The following is a 20375-nucleotide window of genomic DNA, read 5'->3' on the forward strand; positions in this document are numbered from 1 at the left end:
TTCAGTTGCCCAGTGGAAGCCCAATAGTTATCTGAAACTTACATAACTAAAACTGAACAATTTCCCCCAAAACCACATTATTTGTTTGTTTTCCCAGTGTGACTCCTCTTTCCTTTTTCTTTCCATTATCTTTTATCTCCAGGTTGATTTAGGTCTCTTTGTCTGTCTTCTCATGATAATATAAGCTTATCCCTTAGAGAAAATGTTACTGTATTATTTACATATTTTAAACCCAAACTTCAAGCTACTTGAGGGTAGAAACGATAGTCTTAGTCAGCTATTCCTGCCATCTAAATACAATACTGTTCACTCTGAAGGCACTCAGTAGTCGTTAAATATGAATAAATCAGTGAATCCTTATTTCCAACACATGGATTTGCAAATATGCTTATAGCCATAAATGTACTCAGAAGAGTAATCCATATTAACGAGACTTAAAAATGGTCATTATTTGATCAGAAATGTGTGAAAACTAGTGATATTTGACATAGGTGTTATAAAAATTGGGGATTTTAGAGTGGCAAGAAAAGATATTTCACCTTGAGAGCTAAACAGTAAGACTTTACAGCTAAACAGTTGACTACTCACAATGAATCAGAGAACAAGTATACAAAATTAACTGTGGAAAGAAGATGGCTTCTAGTTATCTGACTATATTAACACAACTACTGAATACAAAATGTAAGTGTGAATGGAAGAGCAAGTAGGATTACTTTGACAAAAGCTCTATAAATGGGAATTTACAGAGGCAAATGTCAATAGCACCTATTCCAGCCCTTTCCAGGGAAGGAAGAACTTTAGCCAAGGAATTTGATAGCATCAGGCTTAGACTAATCTATATATATATATACTAGAGGCCCAATGCACTAAATTCATGCAAAGTTAGGCCCTCGCAGCCCCGGCTGCCAGGGCCCTTGCGGCCCCGGCTGCAGGGGCCCTCGTGGCCCTGGCTGCCTCTCAGCCCCGCGGACCCACCCCCTGGCAACCTCTGCCTTGGCCTGGCGCTGCATGTGTCTGCCGCCACACATCCCTGGTTCCCCGGTTCCTCAGAGCCCCACCCCCCTGATCAATTGCTCCACAGAGGGTGGTCTGGGCCTCCCTCTTTGGGGCAATTGTGGAGCTCCCTCTCATTGATCGCCACCCTGCCAGTGGCCTGGGCCCCACGCTGCGGGGCAATCATGGGGTGATGGCAGGCCCCCTGACCAATCACATAACACCTGCCTTGGCTGGCCTGGCACTGTTGCGTGTCATAGCGTGGTCATCCAGATAGTCATTCTGTTGTTCAGCCGTTTGGTCAATTTGCATATTATGCTTTTATCCTAATATATAAAAAGCCAGGGGTTGTCACGACCTAAACGACCAGACGGATGACCAAACAGCAGGCTGTGTGAAGCGGCCAGGCCGGCAGGGGGGTTAGTGAGGGACAACCAAATGATTGAACAAGCAGGCTGCATAGGATGACCAGCAGGGAGGGCAGTTGGGGGTGAGCAGGCTGGCGTGGAGGGAAGTTGAGGTGACCAGACTGGTGGGGGGGGGCAATTGGGGGTGACCAGGCCTACAGTGGGGGCAGTTGGGGCCAACCAGGCCGGCAGGGGGGACAGTAAGGGGTGACCAAGTCGTCAAGGGGGTGCAATTAGGGGCAACCAGGCCAGTAGTGGGGGGAGTTGGGGGGGACTAGGCCTGTAGGGGGGGCAGTTAGGGGTGATCAGGCTGGCAGGCAGAGGCAGTTAGGGGTGATCAGGCTTGCAGGGTAGGCAGTTAGGGGCGACCAGACAGGCAGGCAGGTGAGCAGTTAGGAGCCAGCGGTCCCAGATTGTGAGAGGGATGACCGACTGCCAGTTTTGGCCCTATCCCTGGGATCAGACATCCCCCGAGGGGTCCTGGATTGGAGAGGGTGCAGGCTGGGCTGAGGGGACCCACGCTACCCCATGCATGAATTTCATGCATCAGACCTCTAGTACTATCTAATAAAAGAGAAACATGCAAATTGACCATACCTCTGCTATGCCCACAAGCCACGCCCACCAGCCAATCAGGAGCAAGTATGCAAATTAACCCAACCAAGATGGCGGCGGCCATGGAACGGGAGCAAGCAGGAGGCTTGGGTTTCCCCCGTTGATGGAGGAAGCCAAGCTACCCCCCTGCTCTGGCCGGCCCTGACCTCTGCTCAAGGCTACAAAGTTTCAATTATAGAAAATAAATAAATCCCAGATAACTGCTTCCAGCTGGCCCTGGCCTCTGCTCAAGGAGGCGCTGAAAAAAAACAACCAAAAAGGAGGGTCTGGGAGCTTGGGTTGCTGGGGGCCATGGCCAGCCTGCAAACAGCCATCTGCCCCTCACCCAGGCTGGCCAGGCACCCCAGCGGGAACCCCCACCCTGAAAGGAGTGTGGCCAGCTTGAAAACAGCCCTCAGCCCCATGGGGGTGTGGCCGGCCTGCAAATCACCACAGGCCCCTCGCCCAGGCTGCCCCATGTCCCAAGGGAATCCCCACTCTGATCCGGGACACCCTTCAGGGCAAACCAGCTCATCCCCACCCATGCACCAGGCCTCTATCTATACTAATAAAAGGGTAAAATGCTAATTAGACTGGGAGACCGTCCAGGAGACCTTCCAGACATTCTTCTGGACAAAGCCATGATGGCGGGGCCGAGGTAGAGGTGGTTAGAGGCCAAGAGAGGAGGGCAGTTGTGGGTGATCAGGCTGGTGGGGGGCAGGGCCGTTGGGGGTAAGCAGACCAGCAGGGGGGCCAGTTGGGTGCGATCAGGCTGTCAGTGGGGGTCAGTTGGAGGTGATCAGGACAGCGGGAGGGGGGCAGTTTGGAGTGAGCTGGCCAGCAGGGGGGCAGTTGGGGGTGAGCAGGCCTACAGGCAGAGTGGGTCAGGGGCAATCGGGCAGGCAGGCAGGCAGGCAGGTGAGCGGTTAGGAGCCAGCAGTCCCGGATTGCGAGAGGGATGTCCAACTGCCAGTTTAGGCCCGATCCCTGTAAATCGGCAGTAGGACATCCTGCGAGGGGTTCCAGATTGGAGAGAGTGCAGGCTGGGCTGAGGAACACCCCCCCGCCGTGCACGAATTTTGTACACCGGGCCACTAGTCTTACCTAATAATAGACAAACATGTAAATTGACCATACCTCCACTATGCCCACCAGCCAATCAGGAGGGAATATGCAAATTAGAAGGACAAAGATGGCTGCTGCCCAGCTGCTCCAGGAGTGAAATGGCCAGGCAGGGAAGGATGCCTGCTATGAGAGGTGGGGGGGCGTGAAGGGATCTATAGGAGCGGCACTCTGGCTGCAGCGAAGACTAAGATGGCAGACTCTGGAGTCTGCAGCAAAGACAAAGATGGCAGACTCCGGCCTGCAGCGAAGACGGCAAACTCTGGCTGGAGTTTGCAGCGAAGACAAAGACGGCAGTCTGCAGCGAAGATGGCAGACTCTGGCCAGAGTCTGCAGCAAAGACGAAGATGGCAGACTCTGGCTGGAGTCTGCAGCGAAGCAGCGAAGACAAAGATGGCAGACTCTGGCCGGAGTCTGCAGCGAAGATGGCAGACTCCAGCTGGAGCGAAGCCCTGGGTCCTGGGTACCGGAGGAAAACCGCTGCTGGAAGCCAAGGGAAGAAAGGCCTATTGCACAAATCTCTTCATGCAACGGGCCTCTAGTTATTATACAAAAGCCTAAGTGACCATTCGACTGGTAGCTATGATGCACACTGACCACCAGGGGGCAAACGCTCAACACACAGGCATGGAAACATGGAACAGATGGATGAATCTCAGAGGGAAGGGGTAGGGGGAAGGATGGGAAGAGATTAACCAAAGATCTTATATGCATACTAGAGGCCAGGTGCACGGATTTGTGCACCATTGGGGCTCCTCAGCCTGGCCTGCGGGGATCGGGCCAAAACTGGCAGTCCGACATCCCCCGAGGGATCCCGGATTGCGAGAAGGCACAGGCTAGGCCAAGGGCCCCCATCAGTGCACGAATCCGTGCACCAGGCCTCTAGTTTTATTATAAATTAATTCATCCAATACTCCTTAACTCGAGACTCTAATACTGTAAATTGAATGTTTTCAATATACAGGTAAATAGGCTCACCAAATAACTTGTGATTCCCATATAGCCTTGACTGGACTTTCAGTCTTTCTAGCACTAATGACCATATAGTGCAGGAAATTCCATGAAAACACCGGCACACAGGGTATTTCTAATTCATATGTGTGTTTTTGTTATCTAAGTAGGTCTCTCTGGGAATGATTACCTCAGTCAACTAAGCATCAGGCACCTGAACAAATCCAATTTCTTTCCTTGTACCACTTGCCGAACCTCAGTGAATAATACTACTGAATGCTGTAAGATGAGCTCTCATGTTACATATAATTTGTTATTTTAACTATTTAATCACATATAATGCTTAACAACCTAAAACCTATAGTAGAAAATGTTTTATCTTGTGTTTGTTTGTTTTTTTTAAATTGACCCGGATATATTTTAATTATAGCTTCTCCGTAAAATCATTTCTCACTTCCTCTTTACCATCCTGCAGATGTCCAGTTCATTATATAGTAATCATTTTTCCTTAATCTCTTCTGGCATCTTAACAAGACAGACAAATTTCTTCAATATAGTACATCATGGTCAAAACTCACATGTGGGTAATTTAATACTAAAATATATTCAAGAATTTAGATGCAGAGCCCTGGGTGGCTCAGTTGGTTGGAGCATCGTCATTCCCTACGCCAAAAGATTGTGGGTTCAATCCAGGTTGGGGTGAATGAGGGAGGCAACCAATGGGTGTTTCTCCTCTCTCTTTCTCTCTCTCTCCCTCTCTCTCTCTCCTTACCTCTTCCTCTCTCTATAAAATTGATAAACATATTCTCAGGTAAGGATTAAAAATAAATAAAATAAAAAGGTTTTTATATGCAAAAATTGCATATATATGGGTTGATGAAATAATTAAATATAATTTCCCTAGTTTCACTGATAATTATTATTTTTAAAAATATATTTTTATTGATTTCAGAGAGGAAGGGACAGGGGGAGGAGATAGGAACATAAATGATGACAGAGAATTATTGTTCAACTGCCTCTTGCAAGCCCCCTACTGGGGATTGAGTCCACAACCCAGGCATGTGCCCTGACCAGGAATCAAACTGTGACCTCCTGGTTCATAGATTGATGCTCAACCACTGAGCTATGCCACCTAGGCAAGATAATCACTATTTTTTACCTTCAAAAATATTCTCAATAAAGGTTAAACTTATATTCTTAGCCTGTAGATTTGGTTAATAATACAGTACAACTGCAAATTAGAATTGAAAATTACTGAATGGCAAATTTAAATATGTTCAACAGAAGTCAATTGTATAACCACTTATATCCAAATAGAATTTTTAAAGTCCTATTAATACTTTAAGAACCCTGAAACATCTTTTTCTATATTTAATAAACCAGAATAGAATTATATGCTTTATTATTTGCTATTAGTTGCTATTTTTTTCTGATTAACAATGGAAATAACCAGAATTTGTTTTGTTGAAATGTCCCTTGGCTGGCTTTCCAGCTAAGTAACAAATTATTTATTTTCTCTTACCGATTCTGAAAAAAAGTTTGTGTTCAATGTAGTAATAAAGAAAATATGTCCAGGGCTTCTGGGAGAAACCAGAAGGGAACTCAAGCCATGACACTGGATGATATATTCCAGAATCTTTATCCCATGTCCGTATGTATACAATAACCATGTCTCTGTGAGGAAATTTTACTGCTCATATGTTTTTGGACAGTGACTATTTTCAAATACAGATATGATGCAAACAAGTTGTAGAATATGTCAATATAGAGTCAGCTAAGTAAACATGGCCAGTAATACGAGCTGGGGAAAAAGGAGATCACCTAGGTATAATGGGCAGGACACAGGATGGTTGTCCAATAAACTTAAACTCGATGTATTTTCATTCACTAGTTCAGTGGTCGGCAAACTGCGGCTCGCAAGCCACATGCGGCTCGTGAGCCGCGGTTTGCCACTCTGTTGACTAATGAGTTTGCCGACCACTGGGATAGGGCTTAATCACAAGGAACAACAACAGCCAGTAATTATTGGAATCGAGAGTCTAGGTCAGTGGTTGGCAAACTCATTAGTCAACAGAGCCGCAGTTTGCAGACCACTGCACTAGTTTATTCATTGGTCTATTAATCAAATAATGGATTAGTTTAATAATTCATTCACTAGTGTATTAATCAACATATCTATAGTGTAACTCATTCATTAGCTTATTCATCAACATGTACATAATGTTAAGCCCATTTGCCTGTCATTGTGCTTGGCACTGGGGCTAGAAGCTTCCCCTGGCTTTAAAGAGCTTATGCTCTAGTTAAGAGGAACATGGTATCACAAATATTATTAGGACTCAGACTATAAAGAGCCAAGTAGTACTTGCTCTGGTGAGATTTGGTAGAGGTACCTATCTTCCAACTCAGAAAAAAGGAGAGGTATCAAGAAATCTTCCCAGGAAAATATTTGAGCTGAGATATAAAGGATGCTTAGGTATTAGCCAAGCAGAAAGGATGGGGAGTAGGATGGAAACAGATCTGAAGGGGAGAAGATGGCAGAGAATGCCGCAGGCAAAATAAATAGTAGGTGAAGAGGCTTCCTAGGCCAGTGGTCGGCAAACTCATTAGTCAACAGAGCCAAATATCAACAGTACAACGATTGAAATTTTTTTTGAGAGCTGAAAACTGACTTCTGCACGTGGGCCACAAAGTTTCAATCGCACTGTACGTGCGCGCCCACACATGGTATTTTGTGGAAGAGCCACACTCAATGGGCCAAAGAGCCGCATGTGGCTCGCGAGCTGCCGTTTGCCGACCATGGTCCTAGGCAATGAGAATATGATGTAATTGGGAAAACTCTAAGTAAGAGGTTTCAACTAAAAATCAGAGCAAAAAACAAAAATTTTGAATCAGGCATATTTTTCAAAAAATAAAATGTAAACAAGCAGGAACAACCAGTTTAAAATGTTCTTGCCATGTAAACAGGTAGGTACCTACAAACTGCCCCCCCCCCCACCCCTCGCTATTCCAGGAATTAGTAAAGGGCCAGATGAGTTATGTACCCAGAGCCCTAGTGACCCTAAGGCAATGGAATTTCACCGAGATCTCTCAGCTCCATTTCCTTTACATCAGACATGCCAGGTACTTCCAGGTACTCCCGTCTAATAACCTCTAATTTTAGGGGACCAGTCTGCTTACCTAGTATCCCCTGGACACCCTTCTCTGCTCCTCTGTCCCCAGAATAGAACACACTTAAACATACATATACACAATACACATACACATACATATACATATACACATACACACACATCCAGGGAACTTGGTGGGAAACCCTGTCCTGAACTCTTGCCATTTGGCCCACAGTTACTTTCTCTTTCATTTTCATGTCCTCACTTCTCATGGGTTTCTCCTGCTGGTTTTCAACAGAGCTCAAGGATGGCTCAGCTTCACATCAGGGAGCACCACTTCCATTCTGTAATCTTTGATCCTTTTAACCTCTCAAAGGTTTTTAAAACCTAGCCCTGCATGAACACATAAATTTATCAGTTCTGCACCCGTTTCCCCCACTGCCGTATCCTCCTAAGTTACTTCCTCCTAGGACAGAGTTCTTAGCATCATGAAACATATAAACTTGTTGAAATTCTGTGCAAAATTTTAGCTTCATAAAGCAATCTTTACCCAGTCCCCTCCCCCATTAAAATCTGAGCTCTCTCTCTCCTAAATGGAAGCTCCCAAAAGGCAGCTGTTATTGGTTAAATTGTCTCTTCAAAGCCAGATATCTTGTAATTCTAACCCCCCAGTACCACAGAATATGAAGTTCTGGGGAAATAGGGTCTCTGCAGATGTAAAATGTCAAGTTACCATGGGTGGGCCCCTAATCCTATGACTGGTAGCCTGATGATGTGAAGACAGAGAAACACAGGGAAAATGTTGTGATAGCAGAGGCAGAAATCAGAGTTACGTAGCTGTAAGCCCAGAAATGCCAAAGAATGCCAGCAAACCACAGCAAGAAGCAGGAAGGAATTCCCCTACAGGTCTCAGAGGGAGCATGGTCCTGTGGACACCTTCATTTCAGTCTGTCCACATCCAGAACCGTGACACAATACATTTTTATTGTTTTAAGTCACCAAGTTTATGGTACTATGTTATGGCAGTCTTAGCAAACTACCTCACACAGCAACCCTAATAGGAATGTGTTTGCTTCTGAAATTGCAAGAAAAAAATAACTCTAGATATCTAATTCAAGAAGGGGCTTTATAGCTTCAACTAATTTAGTGATAATGATCAAAAATATATATATATTTATAATATATATTTTATTGATTTTTTACAGAGAGGAAGGGAGAAGGATAGAGAGTCAGAAACATCAATGAGAGAGAAACATCGATCAGCTGCTTCCTGCACACCTCCCACGAGGGATGTGCCCAAAACCAAGTTACATGCCCTTGACCGGAATCGAACCCAGGACCTTTCAGTCCGCAAGCCGATGCTCTATCTACTGAGCCAAACCAGTTAGGGCTCAAAATATATTTAAACAATTCAAAAACTGTAGTTATCTAATACCCATTAGTAATCTTATCACTTAGATTGACAATTGGGATCTTCTCTGCTCTGATATAGATTTAATAATTCATTTATAAAACCAACAAATATAGTTAGAACTCCTATAAGTATGGGAGTTCAATAAGAAATTGCCACTACATCAACAAGCTGAATATGAATGAAAATGGCCACTGTGCTTCAATATTAACTTTAGACATATATTCTTTATGTTACACAAGTATTTATTTATTCCCAGCTTATTTATAAGTCTTGTTCTCTGAGGCAGATGTTGGATGTCTTCATGGCATTTCTAGAGATGATCATATACTTTTCCTCTTCTGACTTTTTAAATTAAAAGAATAGAGTAACTGAATGGTAATATTGAATACCATAAATCTAAAAATAAACGCCATCTGATAGTGGTGTTTTAATCTTTAATATGCTGCTGCATTCACTACATTAAATTTAAGATATGTCAACAGTTACATTAATAAGTATAATTGGCCTGTCCTGGTCCTGTTATTTTGTTCTTGCTTGTTTGCTTTTTGTTTTGTTTTGGGTTTTCTGAAGGGAGGGGATGTTGGGGAGTTGTTATTCTCTTTTTGTTTTTGGTGTTAAATCTAATCAGACCTTTTGCTATCAGCATTATCTAGCTTCACAAAAATAAATAAAAAGTGCAACTAGCTGCAAGAAATACCACTTCATCAAAGATTTGACAGAACTCATGAAATCCCTAACTTGGTTCCTAGAAGAAAAGATTCTTTAATGTGGTTTTCAAAATTTTCCAGGTTTTTTTTAATTCAGATGCCTACCTCTTCTTGTGCCAATGTTGGCAATTTCTATTTTCCAAAAAAAGCATTCATCTACTGATTTCATATATCTAAGACTTTCATATATTTAATTATATTTTGTTATTTTAACTTTCCATATATCTAGTTGTAGCCCTTTTCTGATTTTCAATGCTGAGATTTTATATCTTGTTCCATGTTAGCACTGACAGAAATTATTCATATTTTAAAGAACAAGCTCTTATATTCTACTTTATTAACATTTTCTTTCTTTTTATTTCCTTTAAATTTATTAGTTTATTTTATTGTTCCTTTCCTAGCTTCTCAGATTGGATAACTACTTAGATTCTAAGATAGAAAAGGCAACTAGCTTAAAGTGGCAAAATCTCTATTATCCACAGAAATGATCTGCTCTGTTACGTAAGATAATCAGAAACTGATTAAACCACATTATACACAGTGTAGCAAAAGTAGGTTTACAGTTAGTTGTGAGTATATGAAACAGAGTTTATTTTTGAATTATTATTTATTAATTATTGTATTACTTTCCTTATGAACAACTGTAAACCTACTTTTACCCAACCCTGTACTTATTACCTGCATTGTGAAATCTAATCCCTAATGAAATATTTAATGTTCTATTGGATTATTATTTAAATATCATTTGGAACAGAGTGATTGGGACAAATCTATAACAATAATGAAAGAACATCAGCTGAATATTTTTCAGCCTAGAAATCAATTCTATTTCAGATGTCAGTGAGTGGTGTAGTTACAAGGTTGAAAGCTGACTATGTATTTGTGAAATTTGACAGTGTAAATCACTGAGCAATGGCCCATCTGCTTTTGTTTCTGAAAATTTCCTATACTTGAAAATAAAAAACAGCATCATAATGCAGACCTATTATACCAGGTCTTTAAAAAACTTAGTCATGTAAAGTATTGCATTTCAATAAATTGGGCAATTGAATAGAAGGCTGAATATAAGACTGTGCAATGAGTGTACTATATCTATTGCTATTAAGAGTAGAAGTAAGTACTACTTTAAATTTCACATTATATGACTATTATCTGTAAGCATGGATTGAAGTAATATCAATAGTTTATAATTAATGAATTTTTTTAAGAACTATTTTTAAAAATTGAATTTTAGGGAATGAGGAAGAGAGAGGGAGAGAGAAACATCGATGTAAGAGCAAAACATTGATAGGCTGCCTCCTGCATGCCCCCTATCAGGATTTGAGCCTGCAACCTGGGCATTTGGCCTGACCACGAATGGAACCTGCAACCTTATGGTGCACGGGACAATGACCAACAAACTCAGCCACACAGTCCAGGAATAATTTAGACATTTAAAAAGGCTTTTTGATGTAATTTCTTCTTAAAAGCAACTCTTACCTCAGTTGTACAAACCCACTGATGATCTTTCTAACAAAATTCTACAGCATGAGTTCAGTCAACACAGCAACTGACATAAAAATTAATTTATATTCTCTATTAGATTTAATTTCAAATATTCTACATGTAAAGGTTATTTGAATTAATGTTTTTTTCTGAATTTGAAAGATATACATTGAGGGTTTTTTTCTCACACCCTTTGTTTATTCTATAGAAATGTGATTTTATGGATGTAGAGTTAAAATCTCTTAAGTTCAAATTCCAGCTCCTCTACTATTTGTGTGACCTTAGAGAAATTGCCTCTGAGTTTCATTTTACTCATATTGTAGGCTTCATTTAAAGACAAACTGTGATAACATTTGTAAAGAATTAAGAAGAATGCTTGGTATATGTAAGTAATTCAACTAATTGCTATCAAGAAAAAAGAGTCAATATTATCCCATTCATTTATTAAAAAGATATATAACCATTTATAAGCACCACTCATATATAACTTGATATTAATCCTGAAAAAAAAAACAACTGTCCTCAAAGTTTGAAGATATTATCAAGCAAGGTTGCCCAACTTCAGATATAACCAAATACCATTTATACTATTATTTACTTAATAATTTTTCAAATCATTTATCTATCGTGACATAGAACAATATTTAGATGTGCTTTTAAATGTGCTAGTCTTATTTTTTTTTCCATTTAAACATAAAATTCAATATACAGGGACTAATTGAGGATTCTCTCTGACCTCCCAGAATCATCCTGTGGCTGGTCAATGTTGGTGTACCTTCCTTTAGTAATGATTGCTTGTGGGGGTTTTTCTAATTTATCTTGAGTGTTGAAATTACTACAGAAGTCCCCTTTTCCCCTCACTGACCACCTTCACCCTGCTCCTGCCCGCTTCCCCAGGCCTTCATTGCCCTATTGTCTATGTCCATGGGTATGCATATATGCGTATAAATTCTTTTGTTAATCTCTTCCCACCGCCCTTCTTCCCTTGAGATTTGTCAGTCTGTTCCATATCTCTGGATCTATTTTGTGCAGTTACATAATCATATGTATCTTCCTAGTAAAAATTTCTAAAAATATGAAAAATTTTAATAATTTACAAAGCAGTAGCTTTATGAACATTGAATTAGTTTTTAAAAATCTAGGTTACTGATTAAAAGTACAAGATTTAACAGAAATGTATAATTTCCAAAAGCTTTTAAAATTCATCAGTGAATATGAGTATTTCATGCAACTAATACATATTCATTAATTTCAGGCTTTGGTCATAAAGCATCTTTAAGAGACATAACTATAACTGATGATATGAAAAGTAATTAAAACCTGCTATTACCACAAAGGAGCATTATCAGGTTAAGTTTACTTACTGATAAGATTGAACAAAGCAAATTCATTTTCTTTCAGGATTTGAAATAGAACAAGGAGCAATTTCTATACATTAGAGAGCATTATGTATTAAAAATAGCATATACTTCTGAAAAGAAAATTTTTTCCCAAATATTCTCCAAACTATCTTTGAGAAAACTTCCTACCTATGTAAATAAATAGAAAAGAAAAAGTTTGTTCCTAGAGAAATATGATACCATATATTTATAAATAGAGGCCCAGTGCACAAAATTCATGCACTTGGGGTGGGGGGGTGTTCCTCAGCCCAGCCTGCACCCTCTCCAATCTGGGACCCCTTGGGGGATGTCCAACTGCTGGTTTAGGCCCAATCCCTAAGCCAGCAGTCAGACATTCCTCTCACAATCCGGGACTGCTGGCTCCCAACCACTCACCTGCCTGCCAGCCTGATCACCCCCTAACCACACCCCTGCCAGCCTGATCGATGCCTAACTGCTCCCCTGCCAGCCCGATTGCCCCCAACTGCCCTCCCCTGTCAGCCTGATCACCCCTAACTGCCCTCCCTGCTGGCCTGGTCATCCCCAACTACCCTCACCTGCTGGCCTGGTTCTCCCCAAATGCCCTCCCCTACCGGCCCGGTTGCTCCTAACCACCCTCCCCTGCTGGCCTGATCACCCCCAACTGCCCTCCCCTGCTGGCCTGGTTGCCTCTAACTGCCCTCTCCTGCTGGCCTGATTGCCCACAACTACCCTCCCCTGCAGGCCATCTTGTGGTGGCCATCTTTGACCAAATGGGGACAGCCATCTTTGACCACATGTGGACGGCCATCTTGTGCAAGGGTGTGAGGGTCAATTTGCATATTACCTCTTTATTATATAGGATATTATGGGTTGTAAAAGACCTATATTGGTGCATTTTATTGATATTTGATTTTAAAAACCATTGAAAAATTCCCTATTCTGAAATATAATTATTGAATATCAGATTTCTATCAACGACACGGGTTACATAATCTAAGACGCTGAAATCATTGCCAACACTTCTTGTGGAATTTAAGCCTTTCCCTTTGAGTTAAAAGTTAAATGTAGTTTAAAAAAAAAACAAAAAACCTGTCATATTAGTAAAAATATTATGGCGCTATCTAATGCATTTATGACATAGCTGATTTTCCTACATTTAGTGGGAAAAAAAACCCAAAAACCTGATCATGTTACTTGTTAACAATCATTTCTCCTACAAGGATTTTTCATTAGGGTTTGGGAAGGTATATACATATACTTTCATAGTTTATATAATGGAGTTTTAAACATGCAACTTTTAGATTACATGTAAATTGAATTTATCAAATAGAATAAATTTCTCTTCTCAGAAAAGAATAAGCCTAGATAGTTCCATTTCCTTTTTTCTTTCAACTTTTGCCCAACAGGTATCCACAAGAGTTAGAAAACTGTGGATAAAAGAGAGAAAAATAAGATCAAAACAGAGATGCTAATTGTTCAACTTATTTTCTCCCCTCGAAGAATGAACACCATAAGAAAACTCTCATCCCATATTGCAAGGCAAGAGGCCCCTTTGACAACATTATTTTCATATACAAAAAAAAATAAAAATAAAAAAGAGGAACATTTGTGTAAATTTATCAAGCTGATAAGGTTTTTTTCATGAAATAAAGATTCTATTAACCAATAATATAGTAACATCACAATATTTAGATGGAGGAGATGTGGGAAAAGACTTTGTAGGAATATCAAGATATATTTATTCCAGTAAAAAAAACAACAACTATGTAAACTAAATTATTTCAGGGAAAAGGATGGTGATATATTTGGTGAGCATGAAACACAGCAGAGAGCATCAGGGGTTGTGCAATCTGGAAAGGATGTGCTCCATCTGAAAGCCTTCCAGGTAAACAAAGAAAAAATTAAATCTGTGCAGGTCAACATAAAACACACGCTGACCTAATTTAAACCACAGGCCATGAGACTGAGACCCCAGTTTGAAGGTCTGGGAAGTTAAAAACAAGGTAAATGCAAAGAACTTGTATGCATACCAGTATATGCATAACCCATGGACACAGATACAAGGGTGGTGAAGGCCTGGAGTGGGGGTGGGGGGGGCCGGCTAGCAGCGGATAAAAGGGGACATATATAATCCTTTCAACAATCAAGATAAAAAGTAAAGAAAAAACAAGGTAAATATATAAACAGGAAATCAAACTGAGCTCACCCTGTCTGCTTGATGTTAAAAATCTAAAACTTTATTCCTGTTAACTTTTATTTTACCTTTTTAGACGTGTTTTTAGATTTAGACAGTACAAAAGACTTAGATGCAACCAGGACATAAATACATACTAAAAATGAGAGCTGACAGATAACTTTGATATTGTCAATATTGCATAGCATTCCTTAGTCACAGCAGTAGACATCTTATTCTGCCTGGTCCCTTCCAGCAGGGAATTGATACTCCTCTCCCCTCCATTCCACTCCACTCCACTCCCCACCACTCCACTCTCCTCAACTCCCCTCCCCTCCACTCCACTCCACTCCAGTACACTCCAGTCCACTCCCACTTTGGTGGCACTGTCAACAGTGGTATCTTACAGCCCCTGCCACACTGCCAAGTGTTTCATCCAAGAAAGGACACATAATCCCAGGAAGATATAGCAAGACCTTTTCTGCAAGATTAATAGAGACACCAAGACAATCAATCGCTTCTGAGACTGAGGAATTAGGATGCTATACACATAACAAAAAAAGAATCACCTTTCCCATTGATATACTAGTAGACAGATTTCCACAGAGAATGAAGCGATCCCAGAGGAACCAGAGACACAAAATGAAGACAAATTCTTATAACATAGTAAAGCAGTTGTATCTAATTGTGCCACATCTAGTTAATGCCAGGAATTTTCAGTTATGGGAGTTAATAAAATCTCTTCTGTGTTTAAGCAAGTTTAGACTATGTTTCTATTTTTATAAACAAAAGAGTGTCATAAATATAAAAGGCCAAAAAAGGGATTTGTGTTAATTTGCATTTATCCATTCACATCTTACTGTACCCCTAGGGACTTTTATTTAAAGAAAAAAACGGAGAAACCAAGATGGCCACATAGATCAGGGGTCCTCAAACTTTTTAAACAGGGGGCCAGTTCACTGTCCCTCAGACCATTGGAGAGCCGGACTATAGTTTAAAAAAAAAACTATGAACAAATTCCTATGCACACTGTGGGCCTGGGACGAGTCGGCTGCTAAGCAGGACAGGGAGCGGCACCCGGCGGGCCAGATAAATGTCCTCGATGGGCCGCATGTGGCCCGCGGGCCATAGTTTGAGGATGCCTGGCATAGATAAACACCTAAACTGCTGCCTCGCACAACAATTTCAAAACTACAACTAAAAGACAAAACGGACATCATCCAGAACCACAGGAAGGCTGGCTGAGTGGAAATTCTACAACTAGAAGGAAAGAGAAAAGCACATTGAGACTCAGAGGAGCTGCAGGAGGCAGAGGTACTGAGACGCGCACACGGAGAGGACTGGCAACTGAGCGTGCAGCTGGCTTTCTCAAGCGTTAGGGAGACAAAAGCTCCTGACTGCGCTGAATTCCACTTCCGGGCAAGACTCTGGGACCCAGACTCATTCAGGGTGAAACTGGACTGTCAGGAAAGAGAAAAGCACACTGAGACTCAGAGGAACTGTGAAAGGCAGAGGTACCGAGGCACACACGCGGAGAGGGCGGGCAACTGAGTATGCGGCTGGCTTTCTCAAGTGGGAGGGAGACAAAAGCTCCCGACTGCACTGAACTCCAGGTTCGGGCAAGACTCTAGGAACCCAGACTCATTCGGAAAGAAACTGGACTGTCTGGCAGCAGGTGGAACTCCAGGGTGGCTTTCTCTCAGAGGTGCTTGCAGAGGTTACCACGGGACACTGAGACACAGGGGCCTATTAGGGCAGTGCTGACCGGAAACCAATGCTGTCTGCTCCACTCTGAGACTCCACCCCATCCAAGCTGAGCACAGAGGCTTTTGCAGGTCTTATCTCATAAGGGTGTCTCCAGCACAGAAGTTCTCCCAGCGTAGACAGCTGATCCTCATAGCCAAATGGCCTGGAGGTCAATTCCTCCCAGTGATACCAAGAACAATCAAGGCTTAACTACAACAAGGCTGTGCACACAGCCCACAAAGGGATGTGCCAAGAGTATCCACCTCAGGTAACTGGGGACGCTGAGCCACTGGGCCCTATAGGACACCTAGCACACAAAGCCACTCTATCAACTCAGGAAAGCAGCCAAAATGCGGAGACAAAGAAACAGATCACAAATGAAAGAAATGGAGGAAAGCAAACGACTGGATATAGATTTCAAAACCACAGTTATAAGGTTTTTCAAGAATTTTCTAGAAAAGGCCAATAAATTTAGCGACACCCTTGAGGATATGAAAAAGAACCAACTAGAAATTAAGCATATACTGACTGAAATAAAAAATATTATACAGAGATCCAACAGCAGACCAGAGGATTGCAAGAATCAAGTTAAAGATTTGAAATACAAAGAAGCAAAAAACACTCAACAGGAAAAGCAAAAAGAAAAAAGAATCCAAAAATATGAAGATAGTGTAAGGAGCCTCTGGAACAACTTGAAGTGTACTAACATCAGAATTATGGGGGTGCCAGAAGAAGAGAGAGAGCAAGATACTGAAAACCTATTTGAAGAAATAATGACAGAAAACTTCCCCCACCTGGTGAAAGAAATAGACTTACAAGTCCAGGAAGCACACAGAACCTCAAACAAAAGGAATCCAAAGAGGACCACACCAAGACACATCATAATTAAAATGCCAAGAGCAAAAGACAAAGAGAGAATATTAAAAGCAGCAAGAGAAAAATAGTTAGTTACCTACAAGGGAGCACCCATATGACTGTCAGCTGATTTCTCAGCAGAAACTATGCAGGCCAGAAGGGAGTGGCAAGAAATATTCAAAGTGATGAACAGCAAGAACCTACAACCAAGATTACTCTACCCAGCAAAGTTATCATTCAGAATTGAAGGTCAGATAAAGAGCTTCACAGATAAGAAAAAGCTAAAGGAGTTCATCAACACCAAACCAGTATTATATGAAATGCTGAAAGGTATTCTTTAAGAAAAGGAAGAAAAAGAAAAAGGTAAAGATAAAAATTATAAACAACAAATACATATCTATCAACAAGTGAATCTAAAAATCAAGTGAATAAAAAAATCTGATGAACAGAATAAACTGGTGAATATAATAGAATCAGGGGCATAGAAAGGGAGTGAACTGACAATTCTCGGGGGGGAAACGGGTGTGGGGGATGCAGGAAGAGACTGGACAAAAATTGTACACCTATGGATGAAGACAGTGGGTGGGTGGGGGGGGCAGAGGGTGGGGTGGGAACCGGGTGGAGGGGAGCTATGGGGGAAAAAAGATGAACAATTGTAATAATCTGAACAATAAAGATTTATTAAAGAACAAAACCAATTTTTCCCCTAGGGATTTTTCTAATCCAATGTACATAAAAATTCTAAATTATCCAATTATCCCAAACTAATTATTAGTACCATTGGAGATGGGACAAATAAAAGTAAGAGCCATTATCATATTCACTAATATATGTTCTACATATACTTGGAAGCAATTTTTTAATAGAGGACAAAATCTATTATTACTAATAGTCAAGATATCAATTATATAAATTATCAACCATAGCAGGTTTATTTTATGAACCCATCTAAGTATTAATGGAACAAACTTTCAAAAAATTTAAAAGCATTTAAACCAATTTTTGTTACATGGCATAGTACTTCAGTTGTGTCACATCAATACACATGAGTATCAGTGAGGTGGCCCATAACAAAGAAGTCACAAATACCATCCACCTACTAGTCTCTGAGGTATGATTAATGAAAAGACTATTTCAGAAAAACAGTTATCATCTCCATCTCCAGCAGTTAAATCAATAGTCCCTTTCGCCGCAGGTTTCAAAGATGAACCAAAGCAGAGAAAGCAATGCATACTCACAAATTATAAAGCATGTCAGCCATGTTGCTACGGTAGTACAAAGCATTTCTATAGGCGCTTTCAGCTTCGGAAATTTTGCTCTGACTCTTCAGAACATTTCCAAGGTTACCCCATGCTGCCAAGAAGAGAAAGAAGTATTCAGGCTGAGTATCAATCGAATTCTATGTGACATAGTATCAGGCCATCAGGAAGTACCACAGGGAGAGAATAGCTTCATAAAACATTTTTAAGATGGAAAATTTATTTCCTTTATACTCTAACATTTCATCAAACCAGAAGATTAAATGCAACCAAAGCCTAAAAAAATTTAAAGTAATTATTATGTCTCAAAGCTGATATACATATACAGTTCATCATAAGGCCAAGAACAATGTTATCTTAAGATCACCTACAAAGACTGCATGGTCTTTCAAATTTCAGTAGGGGTCTTCATGGCCTGAAATTACTGTATGCTTACTGAGCCAGAAACGGTAAGAAATCACCTTAAAATAAACAAAGATCTCATTCAAATGTTTAAAAACTGATAAATGACATAGAAGAACTGGGAATGAAAAGCAGGAAAACTAAACAAGATCAAAGTTATAAAGAGGCTTAATGGGCACTGGGACATATCAGTAAAACATGCTTCGTAAAACAGTTAAGTATAATAAAGTTCTTTTATACCCTTCCTGCTAACAAACACATTTGTGTGAAAAACAGTATCCCAGTACTTCCACATTTAATCATATTAAAAGAATCTATATTTTGTGTGCCCTTTGTTTTTCACCCCAAATAATCATGATTTCTCAACATTAAAAAAGAATAAAAGTCATAATTCTTTTATCAACAGCTGCCCATATAGCATGACTCTCAAGCAGAACTAGCCCTCAAACTGGGATGTTTCTCTTGTCTTCCTTTGCACAAAGAAAGATGGATGTTAAGTCCTAAAACTAGAGTCCCTCACAGCTAGAAGATGGGGATTGGAAAGTTTATGTGTCAAGATATACTTGCGTAATTACTGAGTCTACCTGAAGAATGAAAGCAGTTTTTAAGTATTTTTTAATGCATAAGAAAGTATAGAATCTTTCAAGTCCAGATGTGTCTATGTGCCCTATAATTTAACAGTCTGTGTCTCAGTTTACTCATCTGTAAAATGGCAATTAGTGTCTCGTGGGCTTTGTGATATTAATAAATTAGTTAGCCAGCATGGCTCAGTGGATGAGCATTGACCTATGAACCATGAGGTCATGGTTCAATTCCTGGTCAGGGCACAGGCCTGGGTTGCAGGCTTGATCCCCAGTGTGGGCTGTGCAGGAGGCAGCTGATCAGTGATTCTCTCTCATCATCGATGTTTCTCTCTCTCTATCCTTCTTCCTTCCTCTCTGAAATCAATAAAAATATATTTTTAAAAAGTAGTAATATATGTAGGGTGTTTAAGACAGTGTCTGACACATGGCAAACAATAAACATTTGCCATTAACACTGATATTGTTGTGGTTGGTGCTCCTTGCAAATTACAGTGTCAAGCATTGATTATAGAAAAAATGTCAAATATTATACACTTTATGCACTTATATTATCTACACAGAATAATAATCTTATATTTGTTAAGTCAAATACCTCCTTTTGCTGCTGATGGAAAAAAGAGAAAAAGGACTGAATTTAATGATTGTCCAGACCTAATAATGCTACATGCACCATGCCACAAACTTAAATACATCAGCTGAATTCTCAACACAGTCCTGAACACAAATATTATGCCCACTCTGTGGATGAGGAAACAGACTCAAGGACAAGTTAATACTGGAGTATTAATTACAGGAGGGATTCCAAACCAAGGCTGGCTGTTTTCCGCCCTCCACCTAACATTTTAATACCACATTTCATCTTCCACTGCAAAACAACATTCACACACCATGCATGAGGCCTTGATATTATGTCTATAGAAATTGAGTCCTTAAATTAAAATATAAAAGAGGCAATTTAAATTAGAACACTAAATGCAACAACAAGAAATACAAAGTAGGGAAAACAAATAGTAAAATAAATTATAATTATTTTCAAACTTATTAGGCATAACATCATGTGTATTTTATATGTAGGCCCTCACCTCCAAATTAATGAAGTATGACTCTATGGAAACTTCTAACACCCAGGCTATTTTTCAACCCACCTCAACTCTCCCAAAGTTCTGATTTGATTGTGACATTTATAAATGAAAACATAATTACATTAGAATC

The 20375-nt window shown here is 40.5% G+C and overlaps 1 protein-coding gene across 3 annotated transcripts in view; it reads right to left on the reverse strand.

Moving 5' to 3' along the window:
- TMTC2 (transmembrane O-mannosyltransferase targeting cadherins 2) overlaps positions 1 to 20375 on the reverse strand; it is a 450431-nt gene that overhangs the window by 180088 nt on the left and 249968 nt on the right. For all 3 annotated transcript variants that reach the window (XM_080660474.1, XM_080660476.1, XM_080660475.1), the window contains one exon: positions 18157 to 18271. In XM_080660474.1, coding sequence (XP_080516600.1) covers positions 18157 to 18271 — 115 coding nt within the window. The remainder of the gene's footprint in view (positions 1 to 18156; positions 18272 to 20375) is intronic.

The sequence above is a fragment of the Plecotus auritus genome (genome assembly GCF_963455305.1).
Source record: "Plecotus auritus genome assembly, chromosome: 3".
Lineage (NCBI taxonomy): Eukaryota > Metazoa > Chordata > Mammalia > Chiroptera > Vespertilionidae > Plecotus > Plecotus auritus.